The following is a 24,976-nucleotide window of genomic DNA, read 5'->3' as shown; positions in this document are numbered from 1 at the left end:
GGAGCACCTCAATACATAAGGCAAATACTAACAGCCATAAAAGGGGAAATCGACAGTAACACATTCATCGTAGGGGACTTTAACACCCCACTTTCACCAAAGAACAGATCATCCAAAATGAAAATAAATAAGGAAACACAAGCTTTAAATGATACATTAAACAAGATGGGCTTAATTGATATTTATAGGACACTCCATCCAAAAACAACAGAATACACATTTTTCTCAAGTGCCCATGGAACATTCTCCAGGATAGATCATATCTTGGGTCACAAATCAAGCCTTGGAATATTTAAGAAAATTGAAATTGTATCAAGTATCTTTGCCGACCACAACGCTATGAGACTAGATATCAATTACAGGAAAAGATCTGTAAAAAATACAAACACACGGAGGCTAAACAATATACTACTTAATAACCAAGTGATCACTGAAGAAATCAAAGAGGAAATCAAAAAATACCTAGAAACAAATGACAATGGAGACACGACGACCCAAAACCTATGGGATGCAGCAAAAGCAGTTCTAAAAGGGAAGTTTATAGCAATACAAGCCCAACTTAAGAAACAGGAAACATCTCGAATAAACAACCTAACCTTGCACCTAAAGCAATTAGAGAAAGAAGAACAAAAAACCCCCAAAGTTAGCAGAAGGAAAGAAATCATAAAAATCAGATTAGAAATAAATGAAAAAGAAATGAAGGAAACAATAGCAAAGATCAATAAAAGTAAAAGCTGGTTCTTTGAGAAGATAAACAAAATTGCTAAACCATTAGCCAGACTCATCAAGAAAATAGGGAGAAGACTCAAATCAATAGAATTAGAAATGAAAAAGGAGAAGTAACAACTGACACTGCAGAAATACAGAAGATCATGAGAGATTACTACAAGCAACTCTATGCCAATAAAATGGACAACCTGGAAGAAATGGACAAATTCTTAGAAATGCACAACCTGCCAAGACTGAATCAGGAAGAAATAGAAAATATGAACAGACCAATCACAAGCAATGAAATTGAAACTGTGATTAAAAATCTTCCAACAAACGAAAGTCCAGGACCAGATGGCTTCACAGGCGAATTCTATCAACCATTTAGAGAAGAGCTAACACCTATCCTTCTCAAATTCTTCCAAAATATAGCAGAGGGAGGAACACTCCCAAATTCCTTCTACGAGGCCACCATCACCTTGATACCAAAACCAGAGAAGGATGTCACAAAGAAAGAAAACTACAGGCCAATATCACTGATGAACATAGATGCAAAAATCCTCAACAAAATACTAGCAAACAGAATCCAACAGCACATTAAAAGGATCATACACCATGATCAAGTGGGGTTTATTCCAGAAATGCAAGGATTCTTCAATATACGCAAATCAATGTGATACACTACATTAACAAATTGAAGGAGAAAAACCATATGATCATCTCAATAGATGCAGAGAAAGCTTTCGACAAAATTCAACACCCATTTATGATAAAAACCCTGCAGAAAGTAGCCATAGAGGGAACTTTCCTCAACGTAATAAAGGCCATATATAACAAACCCACAGCAAACATCATCCTCAATGGTGAAAAACTGAAAGCATTTCCACTAAGATCAGGAACAAGACAAGGTTGCCCACTCTCACCACTCTTATTCAACATAGTTTTGGAAGTTTTAGCCACAGCAATCAGAGAAGGAAAGGAAATAAAAGGAATCCAAATCGGAAAAGAAGAAGTAAAGCTGTCACTGTTAGCAGATGACATGATCCTATACATAGAGAATCCTAAAGATGCTACAAGAAAACTACTAGAGCTAATCAATGAATTTGGTAAAGTAGCAGGATACAAAATTAATGCACAGAAATCTCTGGCATTCCTATACACTAATGATGAAAAATCTGAAAGTGAAATCAAGAAAACACTCCCATTTACCATTGCAACAAAAAGAATAAAATATCTAGGGATAAACCTACCTAAGGAGACAAAAGACCTGTATGCAGAAAATTATAAGACACACTGATGAAAGAAATTAAAGATGATACAAATAGATGGAGAGATATACCATGTTCTTGGATTGGAAGAATCAACATTGTGAAAATGACTCTACTACCCAAAGCAATCTACAGATTCAATGCAATCCCTATCAAACTACCACTGGCATTTTTCACAGAACTAGAACAAAAAATTTCACAATTTGTATGGAAACACAAAAGACCCCGAATAGCCAAAGCAATCTTGAGAACGAAAAACAGAGCTGGAGCAATCAGGCTCCCTGACTTCAGACTATACTACAGAGCTACAGTAATCAAGACAGTACGGAACTGGCACAGAAACAGAAATATAGATCAATGGAACAGGATAGAAAGCCCAGAGATAAACCCACGCACACATGGTCACCTTATCTTTGATAAAGGAGGCAGGAATGTACAGTGGAGAAAGGACAGCCTCTTCAATAAGTGGTGCTGGGAAAACTGGACAGGTACATGTCAAAGTATGAGATTAGATCACTCCCTAACACCATACACAAAAATAAGCTCAAAATGGATTAAAGACCTAAATGTAAGGCCAGAAACTATCAAACTCTTAGAGGAAAACATAGGCAGAACACTCTATGACATAAATCACAGCAAGGTCCTTTTTGACCCACCTCCTAGAGAAATGGAAATAAAAACAAAAATAAACAAATGGGACCTAATGAAACTTCAAAGCTTTTGCACAGCAAAGGAAACCATAAACAAGACCAAAAGACAACCCTCAGAATGGGAGAAAATATTTGCAAATGAAGTAACTGACAAAGGATTAATTTCCAAAATTTACAAGCAGCTCATGCAGCTCAATAACAAAAAAACAAACAACCCAATCCAAAAATGGGCAGAAGACGTAAGTAGACATTTCTCCAAAGAAGATATACAGACTGCCAACAAACACATGAAAGAATGCTCAACATCATTAATCATTAGAGAAATTCAAATCAAAACTACAATGAGATATCATCTCACACCAGTCAGAATGGCCATCATCAAAAAATCTAGAAACAATAAATGCTGGAGAGGGTGTGGAGAAAAGGGAACACTCTTGCACTGCTGGTGGGAATGTGAATTGGTTCAGCCACTATGGAGAACAATATGGAGAACAGTATGTAGTTTTTTCCTTGAAAAACTACAAACAGAACTACCATATGACTCAGCAATCCCACTACTGGGCATATACCCTGAGAAAACCATAATTAAAAAAGAGTCATGTACCAAAATGTTCATTGCAGCTCTATTTACAATAGCCCGGAGATGGAGACAACCTAAGTGCCCATCATCGGATGAGTGGATAAAGAAGATGTGGCACATACATACAATGGAATATTACTCAGCCATAAAAAGAAACGAAATTGAGCTATTTGTAATGAGGTGGATAGACCTAGAGTCTGTCATACAGAGTGAAGTAAGTTAGAAAGAGAAAGACAAATACCGTATGCTAACACATATATATGGAATTTAAGAGGAAAAAAAATGTCATGAAGAACCTAGGGGTAAGACAGGAATAAAGACACAGACCTACTGGAGAACGGACTTGAGGATATGGGGAGGGGGAAGGGTGAGCTGTGACAAAGCGAGAGAGAGGCATGGACATATATACACTACCAAACGTAAGGTAGATAGCTAGTGGGAAGCAGCCGCATAGCACAGTGAGATCAGCTCAGTGCTTTGTGACCGCCTGGAGGGGTGGGATAGGGAGGGTGGGAGGGAGGGAGACGCAAGAGGGAAGAGATATGGGAACATATGTATATGTATAACTGATTCACTTTGTTATAAAGCAGAAACTAAGACACCATTGTAAAGCAATTATACCCCAATAAAAATGTTAAAAAAAAAAAAGGGAAGAAAATGCTATAAAGGACAATACTGTGTCAACTGACAAAACAGTACTGTGTACTGCAAATTGAAGAAATGTGTTGTATCAAAGTTAAATTTCCTGAAGTTAAACTATACTGGAATGATAGAAGAGAATGTCCTTATTTTGGAGAAATACATATGATAGTATTTTAGGATATGGCCATGAAGTATACAACTTACTCTTACGTGGTTCTCTGGCTATTATTGCCACTTTACTATAATTTTGAAAGGATTTCTAAAAGAAAAAACTAAAAATATTAAACATGTAAGAACACTATGCATTTGGTAACTTTATAAATGGCACCTATTCTCACTGATAATCAGATCATTCCACACAGACTCCAGGAAAAAAAAAATCAGTCAAAAATGACTAAGAAGAGACAGTCTTCTGCTACTTTATTCCTTTTCCTGGTTCCTAGACAGAACTGACCATAATACCTATTTTCTACTCTATAGTTTAATATGTTGCAAGCGTGTCTTCCTTTGTGGTTTAGCCAACATTGATATAAATGTGGCTTATATTTCAACTGTTAGATTGTTTTAAATACACACACAAAAATATACATACTCTAAGCAATAATTAGGTCATGATTTTTTGTTAACTTTAAGGGAAAAACAGTATTTCTCTGTAAGCAGCTAATACATAATTAATAAAATACATGCAAAGGATTAGAGTCTGGGATCCTTCTCGCTTATACCTTTAAGACATTTTATCCAAATGGAAATGAATTTATTCCTAAACTTCATTTCCAGTATCTGAAACTATGTGAATTGGTTCACTAAACTTCCACATTAATGGCTGAATATGTTAAAGGTTTATTTTATATATTAAAACTGAAGAAAAATTATAGAAATATATTCAAGGCCTCACAATTCATTGATTTTAATGTTTGGGCTGGTCTACAGACTAGACAGGCTCAAGGTCAAGCCAATAAACAGGGCTGTCTTTCAGTTATCTCTTCATCAGGCTTTAGTTATACATAAAGAATTTTTTTCCCCTTTCAAATGAATTCTACTTTATCTGAATTTTCTGAAGGTAACTTGTTTCTATCCCCTAATCCCAAATAGCAACTGACTTACAGTCTTCATTCTTTTTCTTTCCTTAGTAACTTCATTCAAAGGTTTGTGACTGCTTGATAGACTCCCCCCACTACTGTATCAACCTTTTCTTGTTCTGTATAACCAATTCACTGTTCAGCTGGAAGATATTAGGGGATATTAACCCTTTCTTTTCCAAGGCATGCTGACTTATCACTTGCTTAAACTCTTTCTTACCATCCTCCAGCTTCTCAGCCTCCTGTTTCACAGCATGGAGTCCTTGATCTTTAACAAATTTGTCTTCTCTTTCCACAATTGGGTTTAGAATCCCAGCTTCTTCATGATCACCTCTCTCTTGAGATTCCAGATCCTATTATACATTTTTTTTAAAATGCAAGTTCACATGCAGGAAAAGGGGGAAAAAGCAATTTAAATATCATAGATTTATCTCCCATTAAGCACAATCCCAACTGTTAGAAATTAAAGCAAATTTTCCATTTCTAAAGCAGCAAGCTACAAGTTACCACCTTTGAAAGATTTTCAAAAGCACACAAGATTATTTCTTACTTTAGTTAAAATTTTTAAAGAGGCATTTGGAAAACATATCAGAACCAATATAATGGAAGCAAAGCCAATGCCCTACATAAAATTCTTAACAGACAAGTATCAGAAGTATCCTTACTGGGCTTCCTTGGTGGCACAGTGGTTAAGAATCCACCAGCCAATGCAGGGGACACAGGTTCGAGCCCTGGTCTGGGAGGATCTCACATGCCGCAGAGCAACTAGGCCTGTGCGCCACAGCTACTGAGCCTGCACTCTAGAGCCCATGAGCCACAACTACTGAAGCCCATGCACCTAGAGCCCATGCTCCGCAACAAGAGAAGACACTGCAATGAGAAGCCTGCGACCGCAACAAAGAGTAGCCCCCACTCGCTGCAAGTAGAGAAAGCCTGCACGCAGCAACGAAGACCCAACACAGCCAAAAATAAATAAAATAAATGTTTATTAAAAAAAAAAAGAGGTATCCTTACTTTGCATATTTCACAACAAAATCTGATGAATTCAGTTAACCAATAAAGGCTATTCATCAACTATTAAAGGCCAAGTGTTATGGTGCTGAGCTGTAACACCGACAGTGACAATGGCATAGAATCTTTCAAGTTTATACTATGCCCAAGGTCTCCAATTAATAAATCTTATAATATTTAAATCAAATAAAAATGTAAACTTAAAATTTATTGTTTCTTCTGGTCCCTTTCACGTGTGTGTGTAATTTTTCTTAATAAAAGTAAAATTTATTACTAGTGGATTTGTAGAGAATTGTCTCCTAGTATCCATTTTCCCCTTCTTCCTTTTCGTTACAGAATCCCTTAAGTTTTAGCAGAGCACAGGGCTGCCTAACTGGAGACCACATTTGCTAGCCTCCCCTGCAGCTAGACAGGACCAATGGAATGTAAGTGGACATATGTATGCAACTTGTGATCACATTTATAAAAACAAAAGCTGCTTGCCCTCCACTTCCTCATTCCTCCTTCTCCCAGGTATGATAAGACAATTGCAACCACACAGATGTGGTTACACGCTTCATGAGAAAAACAATGAGATAGAGAATGGCTACCATGGAACAAAGGTGTCTACCTATCCTGGGGACTACCCACTGACCTTCAGTTTATTACAAGAGAAAGAATCTTATCTCTTACTTGAGCCACTGTATTCTGGGTCTCTTTCCAATAGCAACAGCCTATACTTTTACTAACAGAGCTCCCATTTGCTGGGACCCCTCAAAGTGACAGGATTAGTCTTAATGGCTTTATAAACTTCGTGATTAGTTATTACCACAACCCTGAAGGGTAACCCACCCTTGTTTTATAGATTAGGAAACTGAGGCTCCAACAAGTCACACAAGTCACTAAAATGTTAGAACTGTAATTTAATTAAAATGCAGTGCTAACTCCAGGGCTATATCCTCTTTCACTATATCAGGTTGCTGCTTCTGCTGAATCTTATAAAGGGCAAATTTTTTAACCCTTCTAAAATTAAGAATTACTTTGCTATTCCACAATTTGCCTTTTAAAAAAAAAAATTAACATGATCTAGTCTCAAGGATTTGTAAATATAGGAAGAAACACACTTAGCAGATACAGCTAACTTATCTAAATTGTAAAACAAAAACAAAATAAAGGAAAAAAACAAAACAAAACTAGAGTACACACAGGAATCAATTCAGTCCACACACAGGTGATCTCAGGATCCCTGGGATACTTACAAGTAGTATCAAAAATACAGCATTATATGAAATATGCAGGATCCCTCATATATTGTTTTCTTTAGAGTTTCAACTGTAAACACTAAAGATAAAACCCTATTAGAGAAAAGGACCTTCCAGTACTCAGTATGAGTTCTTTTAAATGAAGATGCAACACAGACCTCCTGAATTCCACTCTAATTTGAATGATATAAAGTCAGATTCCACTGCAATTACTTTGCTCGACATTCAGCTAAACTATAAAATTCTCTTACATAGGAAGCCAAAAAAATTAAATGTAGTCAAATTCTAACAAATCATTTGAAAGCTACTATAACTTGCTATTAAACATAAAAGCCAGAAGGATTTTTAGAGACTATCTGGTAAGAGACATAAAAGGTAAGAAACTTAGATAATTTTTTCTTCTTCCTCCAACCTAGAGAGTACAATTGACATTTCTGAAGCATCTGAAAGATGCAGTGTTAACTAAGTCAATCCAAAGGAGTTTAATAAAATGCACAGATGTTATCTCTCTCCCTGTAAAAGGCTAGTTGCGTATTTATACAGCTATGGCACTAGCTTCATTGCTGAAATTTTAAAATGTTTGATATTGTGCATTTAGGAATAACTTCAAACCTAGAGTTTCGTACCTAATCATATTGCTAAACTCACCAAAGAAAGACGTTCAGGTTCTTTCCATTTGTTTTCATAACACATAACTGTTTGTGCTGTTATAGGATATTCCTCCAGCTCGAAGTCTTCACTGGTTTGTACTTCTTTTGTACACTGGTTTGTAAAATCACTCTGGCATGCAGCTACCACGAAAATTATAAAAGAATTTTTCTAATCGTATTGAACAGTGCTAAGATATATGGAATTCAATTGGTATATGTTCACCCTCTAAATGAGAAAATGCACATTTCTCAGCTCCATTGACTACTCACTATTACTGTTTTTATTTCTAGGATTTACTGGCAATTTTGTCATTTGAGGACAACTCTGAGGGATAAATCTATTAAACTTTTACAAAGTTTATGTTTTTAACTTTTTGCAAACCAGAGAAGAAGGAAATTATACTTTTGTTTTTTGAAAAGGTAAGAATATGCATAAAAATAGCAAAGTATTTATGAGTGAAATGAAATGACAGCTGGGATTTGCTTTAAAGTACTCCAGAAAAAAAGTAGAAAAAATAGGTGAAATAAAATTAGTAAAATGTATAACTGTTAAAGGTGGTGATACCTAAATAAAGGTTTATCATACTATAATCTCCTGTTTAGGGTATGCTTATAGTTTTTCATAAAAGTTTAGAAAAATAAGTTATAATTAGAAAAAACATTTTAATTATGTAAAACATAACTGTAATGACCTCAAGGGAAAAAACTGAGAAAGTGAAAGGATTTCTGAAAAGTACCTATAAGGAAATCTATTTTAATAAAGTTCTTTCCCTTCATCTTCCTTCTACTTCAAAATTAATTTATTTTATTATTAATAACTACAATATTTTTCAACAATAATAACTACTATACCATTTTTTTTTGATGTAATTTCTTTTTCTTTCTTTGGAGAAGACTTCGGCAGACGATTAGAATATATGTTTTTTAAGTCCAGTTCTCTCTCCTTTTCCTGAAAACAAACCCAACACAATTAAGAATGTAGAGTCTCAGTTTAAAATAAAACAAAAATCCTCATCTTTTCAACTGGTATTTTCCTCACCAAATTGGAATATACCTAAGTTCAGCTTCCCTTTGTAACTACCAATTATAGAAAGGAATGTCTTTAGGACATTTAGGTTATGGTAGAGCAATGATTCTCCATTGAAAGTCCAATATGCACTAGCAGTCATGAAAATCAGAATAAGGCCGAATTCATTTTCTACCCACTCCTATAGTGGGTATAGGATATAGTAATGTCTTCAACTGACTTCCAGGCTTAGCCACACAAAGAATTTAATTAGCATCTCTCAAATGTGGGTTCCAAATTAATGGCGAGTTAAAAATTAGACCATTTTTTAAAACACAAGTGTTCTTCACCATTTTGCAGCTACGGCTTTCTCTGAGAATTTGATTAACAAAATGAAAATTCTATGCAAGATAATGCATAAACACTTAATGTTGCACAAAATTTCAACCCATCAATGACCTCTGGATAGAATTAAGAAACACCTACTTTAACAGAATTAATTAATTCTAATGCTTCTTCTAAACACTGTGAAAAGGAAGGGCATTATTTAGAACAACTTTAAAAATAATCAGTCATGGGGTTATCTGAGGAAGAACACTGAACTATTCAACCATGCAACACAGAAAAACTCTAGTTCCCATAACTTTCTTGCAGGATTTTATAACTTTTTTCAGTTATATCATTCCTATTAGTGTATCTAATGTCTCATTTTAACAAATATTTTCTTTATAAGTGCCAAAGAAAATATTAGAATTTTGTAAATGATATTGTACCAAAGTTGCAAATATAAATGATAACAATGTTTTAAAATAGAGTCTTCATCTAATATATAACATAGGGAGAAATGATGACATTTAAAATAAAATGCTTACCTTTAATTTGTGATGTAGTTGTTGTAGCTCATTTTGAAGAATTTTATTTTCATCATGCGCCTCATATGCCCTTTTCCTTTCAGCAAGCAACTGTCGCTGGAAACTGTTAGTACTTAGCTCAAGGTTTCTTGATAGTTCCTATGATATGTGTATAAATACATTAAAAAATAGTACCTAAAAAATAATTCAACAGTAAAATACTGCACTTAGTGTCAAAATGACATTTTTAGTAGTACTAAACAAGACATACAAATCAGGTTGGCCTTAGTGTTCATAAACATACAATAAAACAGAATATAGATTTACCAACAATTTAGTAAGATACTTCACCTATTATTCCTCTCTTTGTTTTCCACAATGATTTGTAGATAAATTCTTAAGCAGTTGCATCCAGAGCACAGGGATAGTCATTTAAGTTGGGAGCAAGAGACAGCCAAAGGATGTGACGAGAAGCACTGGCTTTTGGGAATCATTGTTTGGGCAAACAGAACCTGAGGCAGCCGTGTAAAATTACACAGCACTATTCAAGGTGCAGCGACCATCATCCCAGTTTTTACTTATTTCAGCTCTAAAGACACACAGGATCAAAGTGAAAGGATGGAAGATGATATTTTAAGCAAATAGAAACCAGAAGAAGGTGGGCATAGTCATACTTAGATAAAATAGACTTCAAGGCAAAAAGGGTAACAAAAGAAAAAGAAGGTCATTATCTAATGATAAAGTGGTCAACACATAAAGAAGACAACAATCATAACACATACACTCCTGGGACTTCCCTGGTGGTCCAGTGGGTAAGACTCTGCGCTCCCAATGCAGGGGGCCCTGGTTTGATCCCCACATGCATGCCACAACTAAGAGTCTGCATGTCGCAACTAAGAAGTCCACATGTCACAACCAAGAGTTTGCATGCCACAACTAAGAAGTCCTTATGCCACAAGTAAAAGATTGCACATGCTGCAACTAAGACCCAGCATAGCAAAAATAATAAATAAATAAATATTTTTTAAAGAACACATACACTCCCAACACGCAAGCACTGAAACATATTAAGCAAATACTGATAGATCGTAAGGGAGAAATAGACAATAATACAATAATAGTAGGGAACTTCAATACCACACTATTAGCAATGGAAAGACTGTCCAGATAGAAAATCAGCAAGGAAATGTTGGAACCACACTTTAAAACAAATGGACTAACAGACATATACAGAACACTACATCCAACAGCAGCAGAATACACATTCTTCGCAAGTGCACATGGAACAGTCTCCAAGATTGATCATACTGACCACAAAACAAATCTTAGCAAATTTAAGAAGAATAAAATCATACCAACTATCTTTTCTGACCACAATGGTATGAAAATAGAAATCAACAACAAGAAGAAAGTGAAAAGATTTATAAATATGTGGAAATTAAACAACACACTTCTAAACAACCATTAGGTCAAAACAGAAATCAAAAGGGAAATTTAAAAATTATCTCAAAACAAATGAAAATGGAAATACAACATACCAAATCTTGTGGGATGCAGTAAAAGCTGGAAGTTTAGAGCATTAATGCATATATTAAGAAATTAGAAAGATCTCAAATAAACAACCTAACTTTACACTTCAAGAACTCGAACAAGTTAAGCCCAAAGTTAGCAGAAGGAAGGAAATAATAAAGATCAGAGTGGAAATAAATGAAATAGAGACCAGGAAAGCAATAGAAAGGATCAACGAAACTAAGAGCTGGTTCTTTGAAAAGATAAAATTGACAAACCTTTACTTGGACTAAGGAAAAAAGAGAGAATTAGAAGTGAAAGAGGAGACATTACAGCTGAACTACAGAAATGCACTGAATCATAAGCAACTAGTATGAAAGATTATATGCCAAAAAGCTATGTAACCTAGAAGAAATGGATACATTTTTAGAAACACACAACCTACCAAAACTGAATCAGAAAGAAACAGAAAATCTGAACAGACTAATGAGTAATGAGATTGAATCAGTAATCAAAAAACTCCCAACACGGAAGAGAAAAGATCAAGATGGTGGAGGTAAGGGGACGTGGTGCTCACCTCCCCCCATGGACACATCAAAAATACAGCTACAGGTGGAACAATTCTCACTGAAAACTAACTGGAAACTGGAAAAAGGACTGAACAAGGCTGTAAGGAAGAGGTAATCACACAGGAATGGAAGAAAAGCGATCAGGTAGGGACCTGTGCTCCTGGGAGGGAACTCAGAGGAAATAAGAAATTGCAAAGGTGGATACCCACCCTGGGTATCCAGGAGTGAGTGGGTCAAGCCACAGACTGGGTGTCCCGGTCCTGGGGTCCTATGTGGAGGAGACAAGCCTCCTGGACTGCTTGGACAGATAGAAAGGCTGGAGAAGCCTGGACTCTATTCATGAGGTGTGAGCACTGGCCTGCCTCTGAAGCAGGGTGAAGAGAGGTCTGCTCTAGCAGCTGCCGGATTTCCCACAACCGTGCCACTCTGGGCCCCACTGTACCACACCTCAACACCTCCCTACCCCATAAACGCAGAGAAACCATTCAGGCTCCCCTCCCCTGTAGAGCACAGTGGAGGCTGGGAACAGCAACCAGCTGTGAGGGGAAAAGGGGTCTTGCCTCTGAGGAGAGGTCTGGGTGGTTGCTGGGTTTCCCACAGCCACCTCACCGTGCACCAGTGAATGCTTTGGCTCTACTCAGTCTGTGCCACAGTGCGGCACTGGATGTGGGACAGCCACGACCAGGAAAGACTCTACCATGGGTTGCATCTGAAGGAGCCACAGACACCTACACAAGCAGTGCGTTGAACCTTTGTATGTGAAAGGCCCCACTTGCTGCAGCACTCCCTACTCTGGGGCAAAGGTCTTGGTGCTGGGAGAGAGAAAAACACACACGTAAAGGGAACAGAGGCAGCTTGAGCCTGACACAAAGGGCTTCTGCTTCAGCAACTTGGGATCAGACCCCGCCCCTGACAGAGAGGTGACAGCCACTGAACAGAGAGAAAGTCCCGTCTCACACCAGGAGCCAGCTCTAGCCCCTCCATCCCCAGTCACACCCCACTACCAAGGTAAGAGCTGCCAGCACAACATCAGGAAAGATGTGACTGGCATCCACATCAAATCCAGCCCTCCCACCAAAGGCACTGGGCATGTGCAGTCTGCATAGGGACACTCCCAAATAAGAACACCCCTTCAAGTCCACAAAAGGTCACTGCTTCACCTTAGTTCATAGAAGCAGAGAAAAGTAAAATTAGGACTTCCCTGGTGGCACAGTGGTTGAGAGTCCGCCTGCCGATGCAGGGGACACAGGTTTGTGCCCCAGTCCGGGAAGATCCCACATGCCGAGGAGAGGATGGGCCCGTGAGCCATGGCCGCTGAGCCTGTGCGTCCGGAGCCTGTGCTCCACGATGGGAGAGGCCACAACAGTGAGAGGCCCACATACCGCAAAAAAAAAAAAAAAAAAAAAAAGAAAGAAAGAAAAGTAAAATTAAAAGGCAGAGGAACTATTCTCAATTCAAAGAGCAAGAAAAACACCCTGAAAAAATAATGAAATGGAAATAAACAACAGATAAGTAATTGAAAACAATTGGTAATAAAAAGCTTAACTGAATTAGGTAAAACAATTGATCTAAACACTGAACATTTTAACAAGGAATTAGAAACATTAAAAAAACCCCACCAATCAGAAATGAAGAACTCAACAGCTGAAAAAAAACACACTGAAAGGAATGAATAGCAGGTTAAGTAATACGGATAATTGCATAATTGACCTGGAAGATATAATCATGGAAATCACCAAATCAGAACAGCAGAGAGAAAAACACATTTTATAAAGTGAAAGCAATCTAAGAGATCTCTCCAATAACATTAGGTGTTCCAACATTTGCATTATAGGGGTTCCAGAAGGAGAGAGAGAGAAGGGGATCAAAAATGGATTTGAAGAAATTATGGCTGAATACTTCCAAAACCTGAAGGAGGAAATATCCAGATACAGGAAGAAGAGAGGGTTCCAAACAAGATGAACCCAAACAGACCCACACCAAGACACACAATTAAAATGGCAAAAGTTAAAGAGAATTCTAAAGGCATCAAGAGAAAAACAAAGTGTCATATATAAAGGAATCCCCATCAGGCTATCAGCTGATTTCTCTGCAGAAACTTTGCAGGCCAAAAGGGATAGGCATGATATATTCAAAATCCTGAAAGGGAAAAACCTGCAACCTATGATACTCTGCCCAGCAAGATTATCATTTAGAATAGGAGAGATAAAGAACTTCTGAGACAAGCAAAAACTAAAAGAATCCAGCATACTAAACCTACTCTAAAAGAAATGTTGAAGGGTCTTCTCTAAATGGAAAAGAGGTAAGAATCTGTAGGAAAGGGAAAATCCCAGTAGGAAAGTCAAATACACAGTAAGGATTGAAGATCACTTAAATAAGCCAGTATGCAGATTAAGACAAAAAGACTATAAAAGTAACTATAACTAAAATTAAATAGTTAAGGGATAATCAAGAAGATGTAGAATATGATATCAAATACACAAAATGTGGGTTACGAAGGTAAAACATGTAGATCTTTTAGAATGTGTTTGAATTTAAATGATTACCAGTTTAAAACAAGTAGATATAATTGTGAGTCAACATATATGAACCCCATGGTAACCACAACTGGAAAACAAGTAATAAAGTGGCAGTAAGTATGTACCTATTAATAATTACTTTAAATGTCAATGGACTAAATGCTCTGATCAAAAGACATAAGGTGGCTGACTGGATTTAAAAAAAAAAAACAAGACTCTTGAATATGCTGCCTACAAGAGACTCACTTCAGGGGTGAAGACACACAGAGTGTGAGAGGATGGAAAAAGATGTTTCATGCAAACAAAAATGACAAAGTGTGGGTAGCAATACTTATATCAGACAAAATCATATCAGACTTTAAAATAAAGACTACAATGAAAGACAAAGAAGGCCTTATACAATGATAAAGGGATCAATACAAGAGGGTATTACACTTGTTAACATAAACACACCCAATACAAGAGCACCTAAACATATAATGCAAATACAGACATAAAGAGAGAAGTTGACAACAATACAACAATAGTATGAGATGTTAACACTCCACTGACATCAATGGACAGATCATCAAGACAGAAAATCAGTAAGGCACAGAGGCCTTAAATGACACAACAGACCAGTTAGACTTAATTGATATCTACATGAGACTACATGCAAAAAAAGAATGCACATTCATATCAAGCACACATGGAACGTTCTCCAGCAGAGATCACATACAAAGTCACAAAACAAGCCTCAACAAATTTAAGAGGACAGAAATTATTTCAAGCATCTTTTCCAACCATAGCAATATAAAACTAGAAAATCAACTACAGAAAGAAAAGTGGATAAAGAACAAACGTGGAGATTAAACAACATATTACTAAAAAAAAAAAGGTCACTGACGAAATCAAAGAGGAAATAAGAAAATACCTCAAGACAAATGAAAATGAAAACACAACTTTCCAAAATCTATGAGATGCAGCAAAAGCAATTCTAAGATGGAAGTTCATAGCAATACAGGACTTCCTCAAGAGCAAGAAAAATCTCAAACAACCTAACCTACCACCTTAAAGAATTAGAAAAAGAGCAAAGCCCAAAGTCAGCAGGAGAAGGAAATAATAAAAATCAGAGGAAATAAAGATTTAAAAAATGTAGAAAAAGATCAATGAAACCAGGAGCTGCTTTTTTATAAAGATAAACAAAATTGATAAATGTTTAGCCAGGCTCACCAAGAAGAAAAGGGAGAGGACCCAAATGAACAAAATAAGAAATGAAAGATGATAAATAACAACCAATACGACAGAGATACAAAAAATCCTAAGAGAACACTGAACAGTTATATGCAAACAAACTGGACAATCTAGAGGAAATGGACAAACTTCTAGAAACAAAAAGCCTGCCAAGACTGAGTCAAGCAGTTTTTTTGTAATAAAAAAAAAAAAACCCAGCAAACAAAAGTCCAGGACCAGATGGCTTTACAGGGAAACTCTACCAAGCATTTAAAGAACTTATACCTATCCTTCTCAAACCATTCCAAAAAACTGAAGAGGAGATAACACTGCCATATTTATTCCACAAGGACACCATTACCCTGATGCCAAAACCAAAAGAAGACACTACAATAAAAGAAAGTTACAGACCAATATCTTTGATGAATATAGATGCAAAAATCCTCAGGCAAAGTACATGCAAACTGAATCCAGCAATATGTAAAAAGGACTATACAACATGATCAAGCTGGATTTATTCCAGGGTCACAAGGATGGTTCAATATTTGAAATCAATGTGAACACCACATTAACAAAAGGAAAGATAAAAATCATATAATCATCTCAAAAGATACACACAAAAAGCATTAGATAAAATTCAACATGCATTCATGATAAAAACTCTCAACATAATAATGGCTATTTATGACAAACCCAGAGCCAGCATACTCAATAGTGAAAAGCTGAAAGCCTTTCCACTAAATTTAGGAACAAGACAAGGATGCCCACTCATACCACTTCTATTTAACACAGTATTGGAAGTTCTAGCCACAGCAATCAGACAAGAAAAATAAATAAAAGGCATCCAGATTGGAAGAGAAGAAGTAAAACTGCCACTATTTGCAGATGACATGATACATTACATAGAAAACCCTGAAGTCTCCAACCAAGAACTATTAGAATTAATGAATTCAGCAAAGTTGTAGGATACAAGATACATATACAAAAATACATTGCGTTTCTATACACTGATATTAAACTATCAAAAAGAGAAAGTAAAAAAAAAATCCTGCTTAAAATTGCATCAAAAATAATAAAATACCTAGTAATGAACTTAACCAAAAAGGTGAAAGACCTACACTCTGAAAACTATAAAACACGAATTGAAGATAAAAAAAGAAATGGAAAGATATCCCATACTCTTAGACTGGAATAATTAATATTGTTAAATGACCATACTACCCAAAGCAATCTACAGATTTAATACAATCCATGACATTTTTCACAGAACTAGAACAAGTAATCCTAAAATTCATATGGAACCACAAAAGACCCCAAATTGTCAAAGTAATCTTGAGAAAAAAGAACAAAGCTGGAGGTATTACCCTACGAGATTTCAGATTATATTACAAAGATACAGTAATCAAAACAGCATGGTACTGGCACAGAAACAGACACATAAATCAATGGAACAGAATAGAGAGCCCAGAACTAAACCCATGCACCTTTGGTCAATTAATCTATGACAAAGGAGGCAAGAATATACAATGGAGAAAAGACGGTCTCTTCAATAAGCTGTGCTGGGAAAACTGGAAAGCTACATGTAAAATAATGAGATTAAAACATTTCCTTACAACATATACAAAAATAAACTCAAATGGATTAAAGATCTAAATGTAAGAACTGAAACCACAAAACTCCTAGAAGAGAACATAGGTGGAAGCCTCTTTGACATAAATCCTAGCAATATTTTTTTGGATCTGTCTCCTATGGTAAAAGAAATAAAAGCAAGAGTAAACAAATGAGATGTAATTAAACTTAAAAGTTTAAAACTTAGAACCCATTCCATAGGTTGTCTTTTCATTTCAACAGAAATGAAACAACCAAAACCAAACAATCTGATCAAAAAATTGGCAGAATACCTGAACAGACATTTTCCTAAAGAAGACATACAGATGGCCAACAGGCACATAAAGAGATGCTCAACATCACTAATTACTGGAGAAATGCAAATCAAAACCAAAATAAGATATTGCCTCACACTTCTCAGAATAGCTATCATCAAAAAGAATACAAATAATAAATGTTGGCAAGGATGTGGAGAAAAGAGAACCCTTGGTGGGAATGTAACTTGGTGCAGCCACTATGGAAACCAGTATGGAGTTTCCTCAAAAATCTAAAAACAGAACTACCACATGATCCAGCAATTCCACTCCTGGGTATATGTCCATAAACAAAAACACTAATTTAAAAAGATACATGCACCCAATGTTCATAGCAACACTTTTTACAATAGTCAAGACATGGAAACAACCCAAGTGCCCATCAACAGATGAATGGATAAAGAAGAAGTGGTATGTATATATGTATGTACGTATGTGTGTGTGTATACATGCACACACATAATGGAATATTCCTGTCATAAAAAAGAATGAAATTCTTCCAACTGCAGCCACGTGAATGGACCTAGAGGATATTATGCTCAGTGAAAGAAGTCAGAAAGACAAATACTGTATGATACCACTTATATGTGGAATCTAAAAAACAATACAAATGAATGTGTATGCAAAACAGAAACAAACTCACAGATCTAGAAAGCAAATTAGTGGTTACCAAAGGGGAAATGGAAGGGGAGGGGGCAAATTAGGGGTACAGGATTAAGAGATATAACCTACCATGGGTAAAATAGACAACCAACAAGGACATATTATATAGCATAGAGAATTATAGCCATTATCTTATAACAACTTTTAATGGAATGTAAACTGTAAAAATACTGAATTACTATGCTGTACACCTGAAACTAATATAATATTGTAAATCAACCATACTTTAGTTTTAAAAATTTTAATTAAAACAAACCAGGGCTTCCCTGGTGGCGCAGTGATTGAGAGTCCGCCTGCCGATGCAAGGGACACGGGTTCGTGCCCCGGTCTGGGAGGATCCCACATGCCGTGGAACGGCTGGGCCCATGGGCCATGGCCACTGGGCCTGCACATCCGGAGCCTGTGCTCCGCAGCGGGGGAGGCCACGGCAGTGAGAGGTCCACATACGGCAAAAAACAAAAAAACCCCAAAAACCTCCCAACATGGAAAACTCCAACTCCACGATTTCACCGGAGAATTCTACCAAACATTTGAAGAATTAACACCAATCCTCCTCAAACTGTTCCAAAATATCGAGAATGGAACACTTCTGAACTCGGAAATTCTAAGAAGCCAGAAATATCTTGATACCAAAATTAGATAAGGATACCATATAAAAAAAAGAGAAAACTATAGACCAATATCCCTCATGAATATAGATGCAAAAATTCTCAACGAAATATTAGCAAACTGAATTCAAGAACACATTAAAAGGATTATACACCATGGCTTAGTGAGATTTATCCCTGGGATGCAAAGATGCAAATACAAAGATGCAAATACATCACATCAATAAAATAAAAACTAAAATTCATGTGATCATCTCAAAAGATGCAGATAAAGTATTTGACTACAATATCCTTTTATGATTAAAACCCTTAACAGATTGGGCATAGAGAGGATGAATGCATCTCAACATAATAAAGGACATATACAACAATACACCACAGCTAACAATATACTCAGTGGAGAAAAACTGAAAGCATTTCCTTTAAATCAGGATCAAGAGACAAGGATGTACACTCTCACCCCTACTATTCAATATACTACCAGAAGTCCTAGCTAGAGCAATTAGGCAAGACAAAGAAATAAAAGGCTTCCAAATCAAAAAAGAAGAAATAAAACTGTCACTATCTCCTGATAATATAATCATTTATATAGAAGACCCTGAAGAGTTAATCAAAAAACTGCTGGATCTAATTAATGATTTCAGTAAAATGGTAGGATATAAAATCAATATACAGAAGTCAATTGTGTTCCTTTACACTTAAAATGAAGCAACTGAAAAAGAAATAAAACTATTCCATTCATAATAGCATCAAAAACAATAAAATACTTAGGAAAAAATTTAACAAAGGATGTGAAAGATCTGTACAATGAAAACTACAAGATTTTGCTGAAAGAAACCAAAGAACACACAAACAAATGCAAAGACATAACATATTCATAGATTAGAAGAATATTGTTAAAATGGCTATACTACCCAAAGCCATCTAAAAATTCAATGCAACCCCCATCAAAACACCAAAGACATTCTTCACAGAAGCAGAAGAAACAATCCTAAAATTTATGTACAACCACAAAAGAATCCAAAAAGGCAAAGCAATGCTGAGAAAAAAGGACAAAACCAGAGATATCACACTTCCTGATTTCAAACTATACTACAAAGCCAAAGTAATTAGAACAGTATGGTACTGGCACAAAAACAGATACCAGGATCAATGGAACGGAACAGAGAGCCCAGAATTAAGTCCCAGCACATACGGTCAACTAATATTTGACAAGACAGCCAAGAACACACAATGGGGAAAGGATACTGTTTTGAACAAATGGTACTGGGAAAACTGGAAAAAAGACATGCAGAACAATGAAGCTGGACCTTTATCTTACACTGCTCACAAAAATTAAACTGAAACGGACTAAAGACTTAAATATAAGACCTGATACCATAAAACTCCTAGAAGAAAATGCAGAGTAGCTCATTGTTATTAATCTTGGCAATGATTTTTTGCAAATGACCTCAAAAGCGCAAACAATAAAGCAAGAAATCAACAAATGGAACTACATTAAATTCAAAAGCTTCTGAAGAGCAAAAGGAACAATTTACAAATTGAATAGACAACATACAGGATGAGAGATATACAGGATAAGAGGTCAATATCCAAAATATATAAAAAACTCAGTCAACTCACTAACAAAAATACAAACAATCCAATTTTTAAAATGGGCAGAAGAACTAAATAGACATTTTTCTAAAGAAGGCATCAAAATGGCCAACAGGCACATGGAAAGATGATCAATAAAGGAAATACAAATCAAAACCACAGTGAGATATCACCTCACACCTGTTAGAATGGCTCTCAAGAAGGCAAGAGACAATAGGCGCTGGCAAGGATGTGATGAAAAGAGAACCCTTATACACTGTGGGTGGGAATGTAAACTGGTCCAACCACTATGGAAAATGATAGGGAGGATCCTCAAGAATTTAAAAATAGACCTACCATACAAACCAGCAATTCCACTTCTGGGTATATACCCAAAGGAAATAAAAACAGGATTTTCATGAAATACATGCACTCCAATGTTTATCACTGCATTATTCACAATAACCGAGATGTGGAAACAACCCAAATGTCCATCAGTGGATGAATGGATAAAAAGATGTGAATATATATACACATAACAAAATTTTTTTAGCCATGAAAAAGGAGGATATCCTGCCATTTGTGACAACATGGATGTACCTTGAACACAATATAGTAAGCAAGATAACTGAGACAGAGAAAGACAAGTACTGCACAATATCACTTATGTGTGGAATCTAAAAAAGTCAAACCTGTAAAAACAGAGTGTAAAATGGTGGTTACCAGGGGATGAGGGCTGGGGGGATAACTGATGGTGTTTAAGGGTACAAACTCGTAATGAGGAGTAAATAAGCCATAGAGATCTAATACATCATATAATGAATGTAGACAATAATACTGCACTATAATTATGTAACACTGATAAACATCACTACAGTGAATCATATTACAATATTTAAGTGTTATCAAAGTAACACACTATACACCTTAAATTTATTTAAATTTATTATACAATGTTACATGTCAAATTTATTCAATTAAAAAATTTTCTTTTAAATAACTTAAGTTGTCAAGATACCATTTCTAACATCTGGATGAAAAAATGCCTTTTATGATATAATTATAAAATTTTACTACAAATGTAATAAGTGTTTACTTTAAAATATTAAAAAATCACAAAGAATAGAAAATTTTAAAAAGTGACAGTCTATCACTCTGTGATAATCACTGCCACCATTTTGGTGTGTATAATTTGAGACTTTTATACATTTTTCTCAGTAAATAATATCATAAATGTTTTTCTATGTCAATAAAAACACTAATATCACAAAACTTTTTAAGGAGATAACATTCTATATTATAGATTATTAAAATTTATTTAATCATATTCTGCTCAACATTTGAGTACTTCCAATTTTTCCTATGGTGAACATCCTATTACACATAAATTTAAGCTTATTTTTTATTATTTCCTCAGGGTAAATACTAAGAAATTAAGTTTCTGGGTTGACAGACATTTATACGATTTTAACGCTTTTCAAAAGCATTACCAAAATGACTGCTGGAAAGATTGCAACAATTTACATTCTCTTCAAAAGTCTACTAGCCTTTATTTTACTATATTCTTGAAATAACTGGATATTGAAATTTTTAAATCTATTGGACTAGCAAAAAAGGATATTAATATTTTAATTTGTATTTCTTGGATTAATACTTAAGTTAATTTTTATGTTTATTGGCCATCCATATTCTTTATAAACTTTTTATATAGTGTAATAGGAATTTAAAAGATAATGACACAATAGGGGAAAAAACAATATTGAAAAACAAAACAAAAAGACTAAGAATTTCCAGAAAGAAAAATATAAAAAGAAGATATAAAAAGAGAGAGCTGGAAAAACCATCACAATTAAGACTGGATCAGGAAAGAATCATCAATGGATGTTAAACTTTGATGGGAAATAAGATATATAAATTCCAAGTGGCTCATCACAGACTGCTTATTGGTTTCACTGAAGGGGAAAAATAGTAATTGTATATATGGTGTACAAATCAAGAAACATCGGTAAAGTGATCAAAATTAACATCAACAATAAAGGATAGGTGAAGATCATGTACCTCCAGCTGTGATATCTTAAGAAGGAAATTACATCACCTATTCAGTATTCTAGCCAAGAATACAAAAACCTCAGTCTAATAACAATAAAACATCAGAGGGCTTCCCTGGTGGCGCAGTGGTTGAGAGTCCGCCTGCCGATGCAGGGGACACGGGTTCGTGCCCCGGTCCGGGAAGATCCCACATGCCGCGGAGCGGCTAGGCCCGTGAGCCATGGCCGCTGAGCCTGCGCGTCCGGAGCCTGTGCTCTGCAACGGGAGAGGTCGCAACAGTGAGAGGCCCGCGTACCGCAAAAAAAAAAAAAAATCAGAGAACTGCAAATTAAGAACATTCTATTAAATGAAAAGGGATGGGGTACCATATTCTTCAAAAAGGTGAATGTTGTAAAAAAGACAACAAAAGTATGAGGAAATGCTCCAGATTAATGAAGGCTAAAGACATCTAGACAACCAACACACTACCTGACTCTAGACTGGACCTTGTACTGAAGGAGTAAAGTGGCATAAAAGACAATATTAAGTCAACTGAAAAAACTATATTGTGGAGAGATTCGAGAAAATTATTTTACAAATGTAAATTTATATCATAATTATACTATGTTTATACAAGGGCATATCCCTATTATTAGGAAATAAAACCAGTGTATTTAGGGGTAAAAAGCATGATGTGTGGAACTTGCCCTCAAATCGTTTTTTAAAAATTTACCTATGTACATGTATGTCTGTGTTCACATGACAGAGAGATAGCATGTGTACATAAGACAAATGGGGTAACATGTTAACAAAAGGTGAATCTGCGTAAAGAGTATGAGAGTGTTGTTAGAACTACATATATATTTACAACTCTCTGTAACCTTAAAATTAATCCCATATAAAAAGTTTATTTAAATAAGTGTACCCTTCGATATTTGGAGGCAAAACAGGAAACCACTATACATAAAGAAAAAATGTTGAAAGCTACTGGAATTAAAAAAAAATCAAGTTCTAAGTGATAATAACTGTCAACCTAGACTCCAAGACCCAGTAAAATTATCATTCAAGAGTGAAGATAAATTATGTACAAAGACTAGAAAATTTTACCACTCAGAAGCCCTCACTGAAAGAATCACCAAAAGATAAGAAAGACAATGAACCGTGAATGAAAGGTGCAGTAATGAGCAACGATGATGTGCAAGTAACAATGGTGAGCAAAGAAACTAATGGTAAACCTCATAAGCATGGTTTAAAAATTGAGGAGTTTCAAAATAAGGTAAATTAAGACAGACAATAATAATGTGGAAGATGACATGAGAAGAGACTGGAGAAAGAAAGTGTTCTACTGTCCTGAGAGAATTTGAAAAAAAAATAGATATTGATTGCTTTAGATTTCCTTAATTCAAGTACACATATCTTAAAAATTCAAGGCTAAACTCTAAAAGAATAGTAGAATCTGTCATTCTGAAATCAATGGAAAGTCAGGGTAAAGGGTTAAGAAGCAGGAAGTAAAAAAAAGCAGAGAGAAAAATGATAATTTTGTTTTTAAAGATAACCCACGTAGATCTAACAATCTCAGTAATCCCAACAAACGTAAATAAATAATTTTGTGGAACGAGATATTCTTATGTTGGATCCTTTTTAAAAATGAATTTAGTCAAATATTGTACAAGCACAGAGATAAAACATTCACACACAAAAAGATGAAAGTAAGGGGCCTCCCTGGTGGCGCAGTGGTTGAGAGTCCGCCTGCCGATGCAGGAGACACGGGTTCGTGCCCCGGTCCGGGAAGATCCCACATGCCGTGGAGTGGCTGGGCCCATGAGCCGTGGCCGCTGAGCCTGCGTGTCCAGAGCCTGTGCTCCGCAACGGGAGAGGCCACAACAGTGAGAGGCCCGCATACCGCAAAAAAAAAAAAAAAAAGATGAAAGGAAAAGAAAAAATATATTACGCAAAAAAAAAAAAGTAATGTAGATTAAATAGGCTTTAAGACAAAAAGCATTATTAGGGAGAGAGAGGAATTTTTATTCAACATTGAAAAAAAAAATCACCAGAAAGGCAAAACAACCCTGAATATGTTTTAGTTTCAATTCTGAACCTATAAATAACACAGCTTCCAAACATGCTACGTTTTTTGGCAAGCTTTATCAAGAAAAAGAAGAGGTACATATTAACTACATTAGGAATAAGAGTGGGGTATGTAACTATAGAAGTGACAGAAATTTAAACATCATAAATACTATGAAAAACCTAATGCCAACAAATACAAAACCTGAGATAAAATGAATAATTTCCCAGAAAAATATAAATTATTAAAACTAAAAATATAAGATCTGAGTCAATCTACAAATGAAGTGAATAAGTAGAAAAAATTAAAAAAAACAAAAACTAGATCCAGGTTTCAGAAGTGATAATCTACAAATTTTAAGATAGAGATATTTCCTATCTTTTATAATCTGTGAAAGAGAACAGAAAGAAGAAAAAGCTCTCCAAGTCATTCCCTGTGAGAACTTATATAACCTTGATGCCAAAACTGGATCAGGACAGCTTGAAAAAATACATCATTTTTACATATCATTTTTATATTTTCCATTCTTACATATGCATATTGCTGCAAAAATCCCAAATATTAGCAAAAGGAATTCAGCAATGTACAAAAATTACATCACAAGCAGCACTTCTCCC

At 35.6% G+C, this 24,976-nt stretch overlaps 1 protein-coding gene across 2 annotated transcripts in view; it reads right to left on the bottom strand.

Annotated features, from left to right (window-relative positions):
• LCA5 (lebercilin LCA5) overlaps positions 1-24,976 on the bottom strand; it is a 64,068-nt gene that overhangs the window by 3,576 nt on the left and 35,516 nt on the right. The window contains exons 3-6 of one of the 2 annotated variants that reach the window (XM_060167475.1): positions 9,708-9,845; positions 8,682-8,778; positions 7,828-7,970; positions 5,148-5,280 (exon numbers count right to left, since the gene is read on the bottom strand). In XM_060167475.1, the coding sequence (XP_060023458.1) occupies positions 5,148-5,280; positions 7,828-7,970; positions 8,682-8,778; positions 9,708-9,845 (511 nt within the window). The remainder of the gene's footprint in view (positions 1-5,147; positions 5,281-7,827; positions 7,971-8,681; positions 8,779-9,707; positions 9,846-24,976) is intronic. The other variant, XM_060167476.1, reaches the window with a different exon arrangement.

Source organism: Lagenorhynchus albirostris, chromosome 12 (assembly GCF_949774975.1).
Source record: "Lagenorhynchus albirostris chromosome 12, mLagAlb1.1, whole genome shotgun sequence".
NCBI lineage: Eukaryota > Metazoa > Chordata > Mammalia > Artiodactyla > Delphinidae > Lagenorhynchus > Lagenorhynchus albirostris.
Note: the sequence above shows the minus strand (reverse complement) of the source record. Positions and strands in the feature narration are given on the sequence as shown.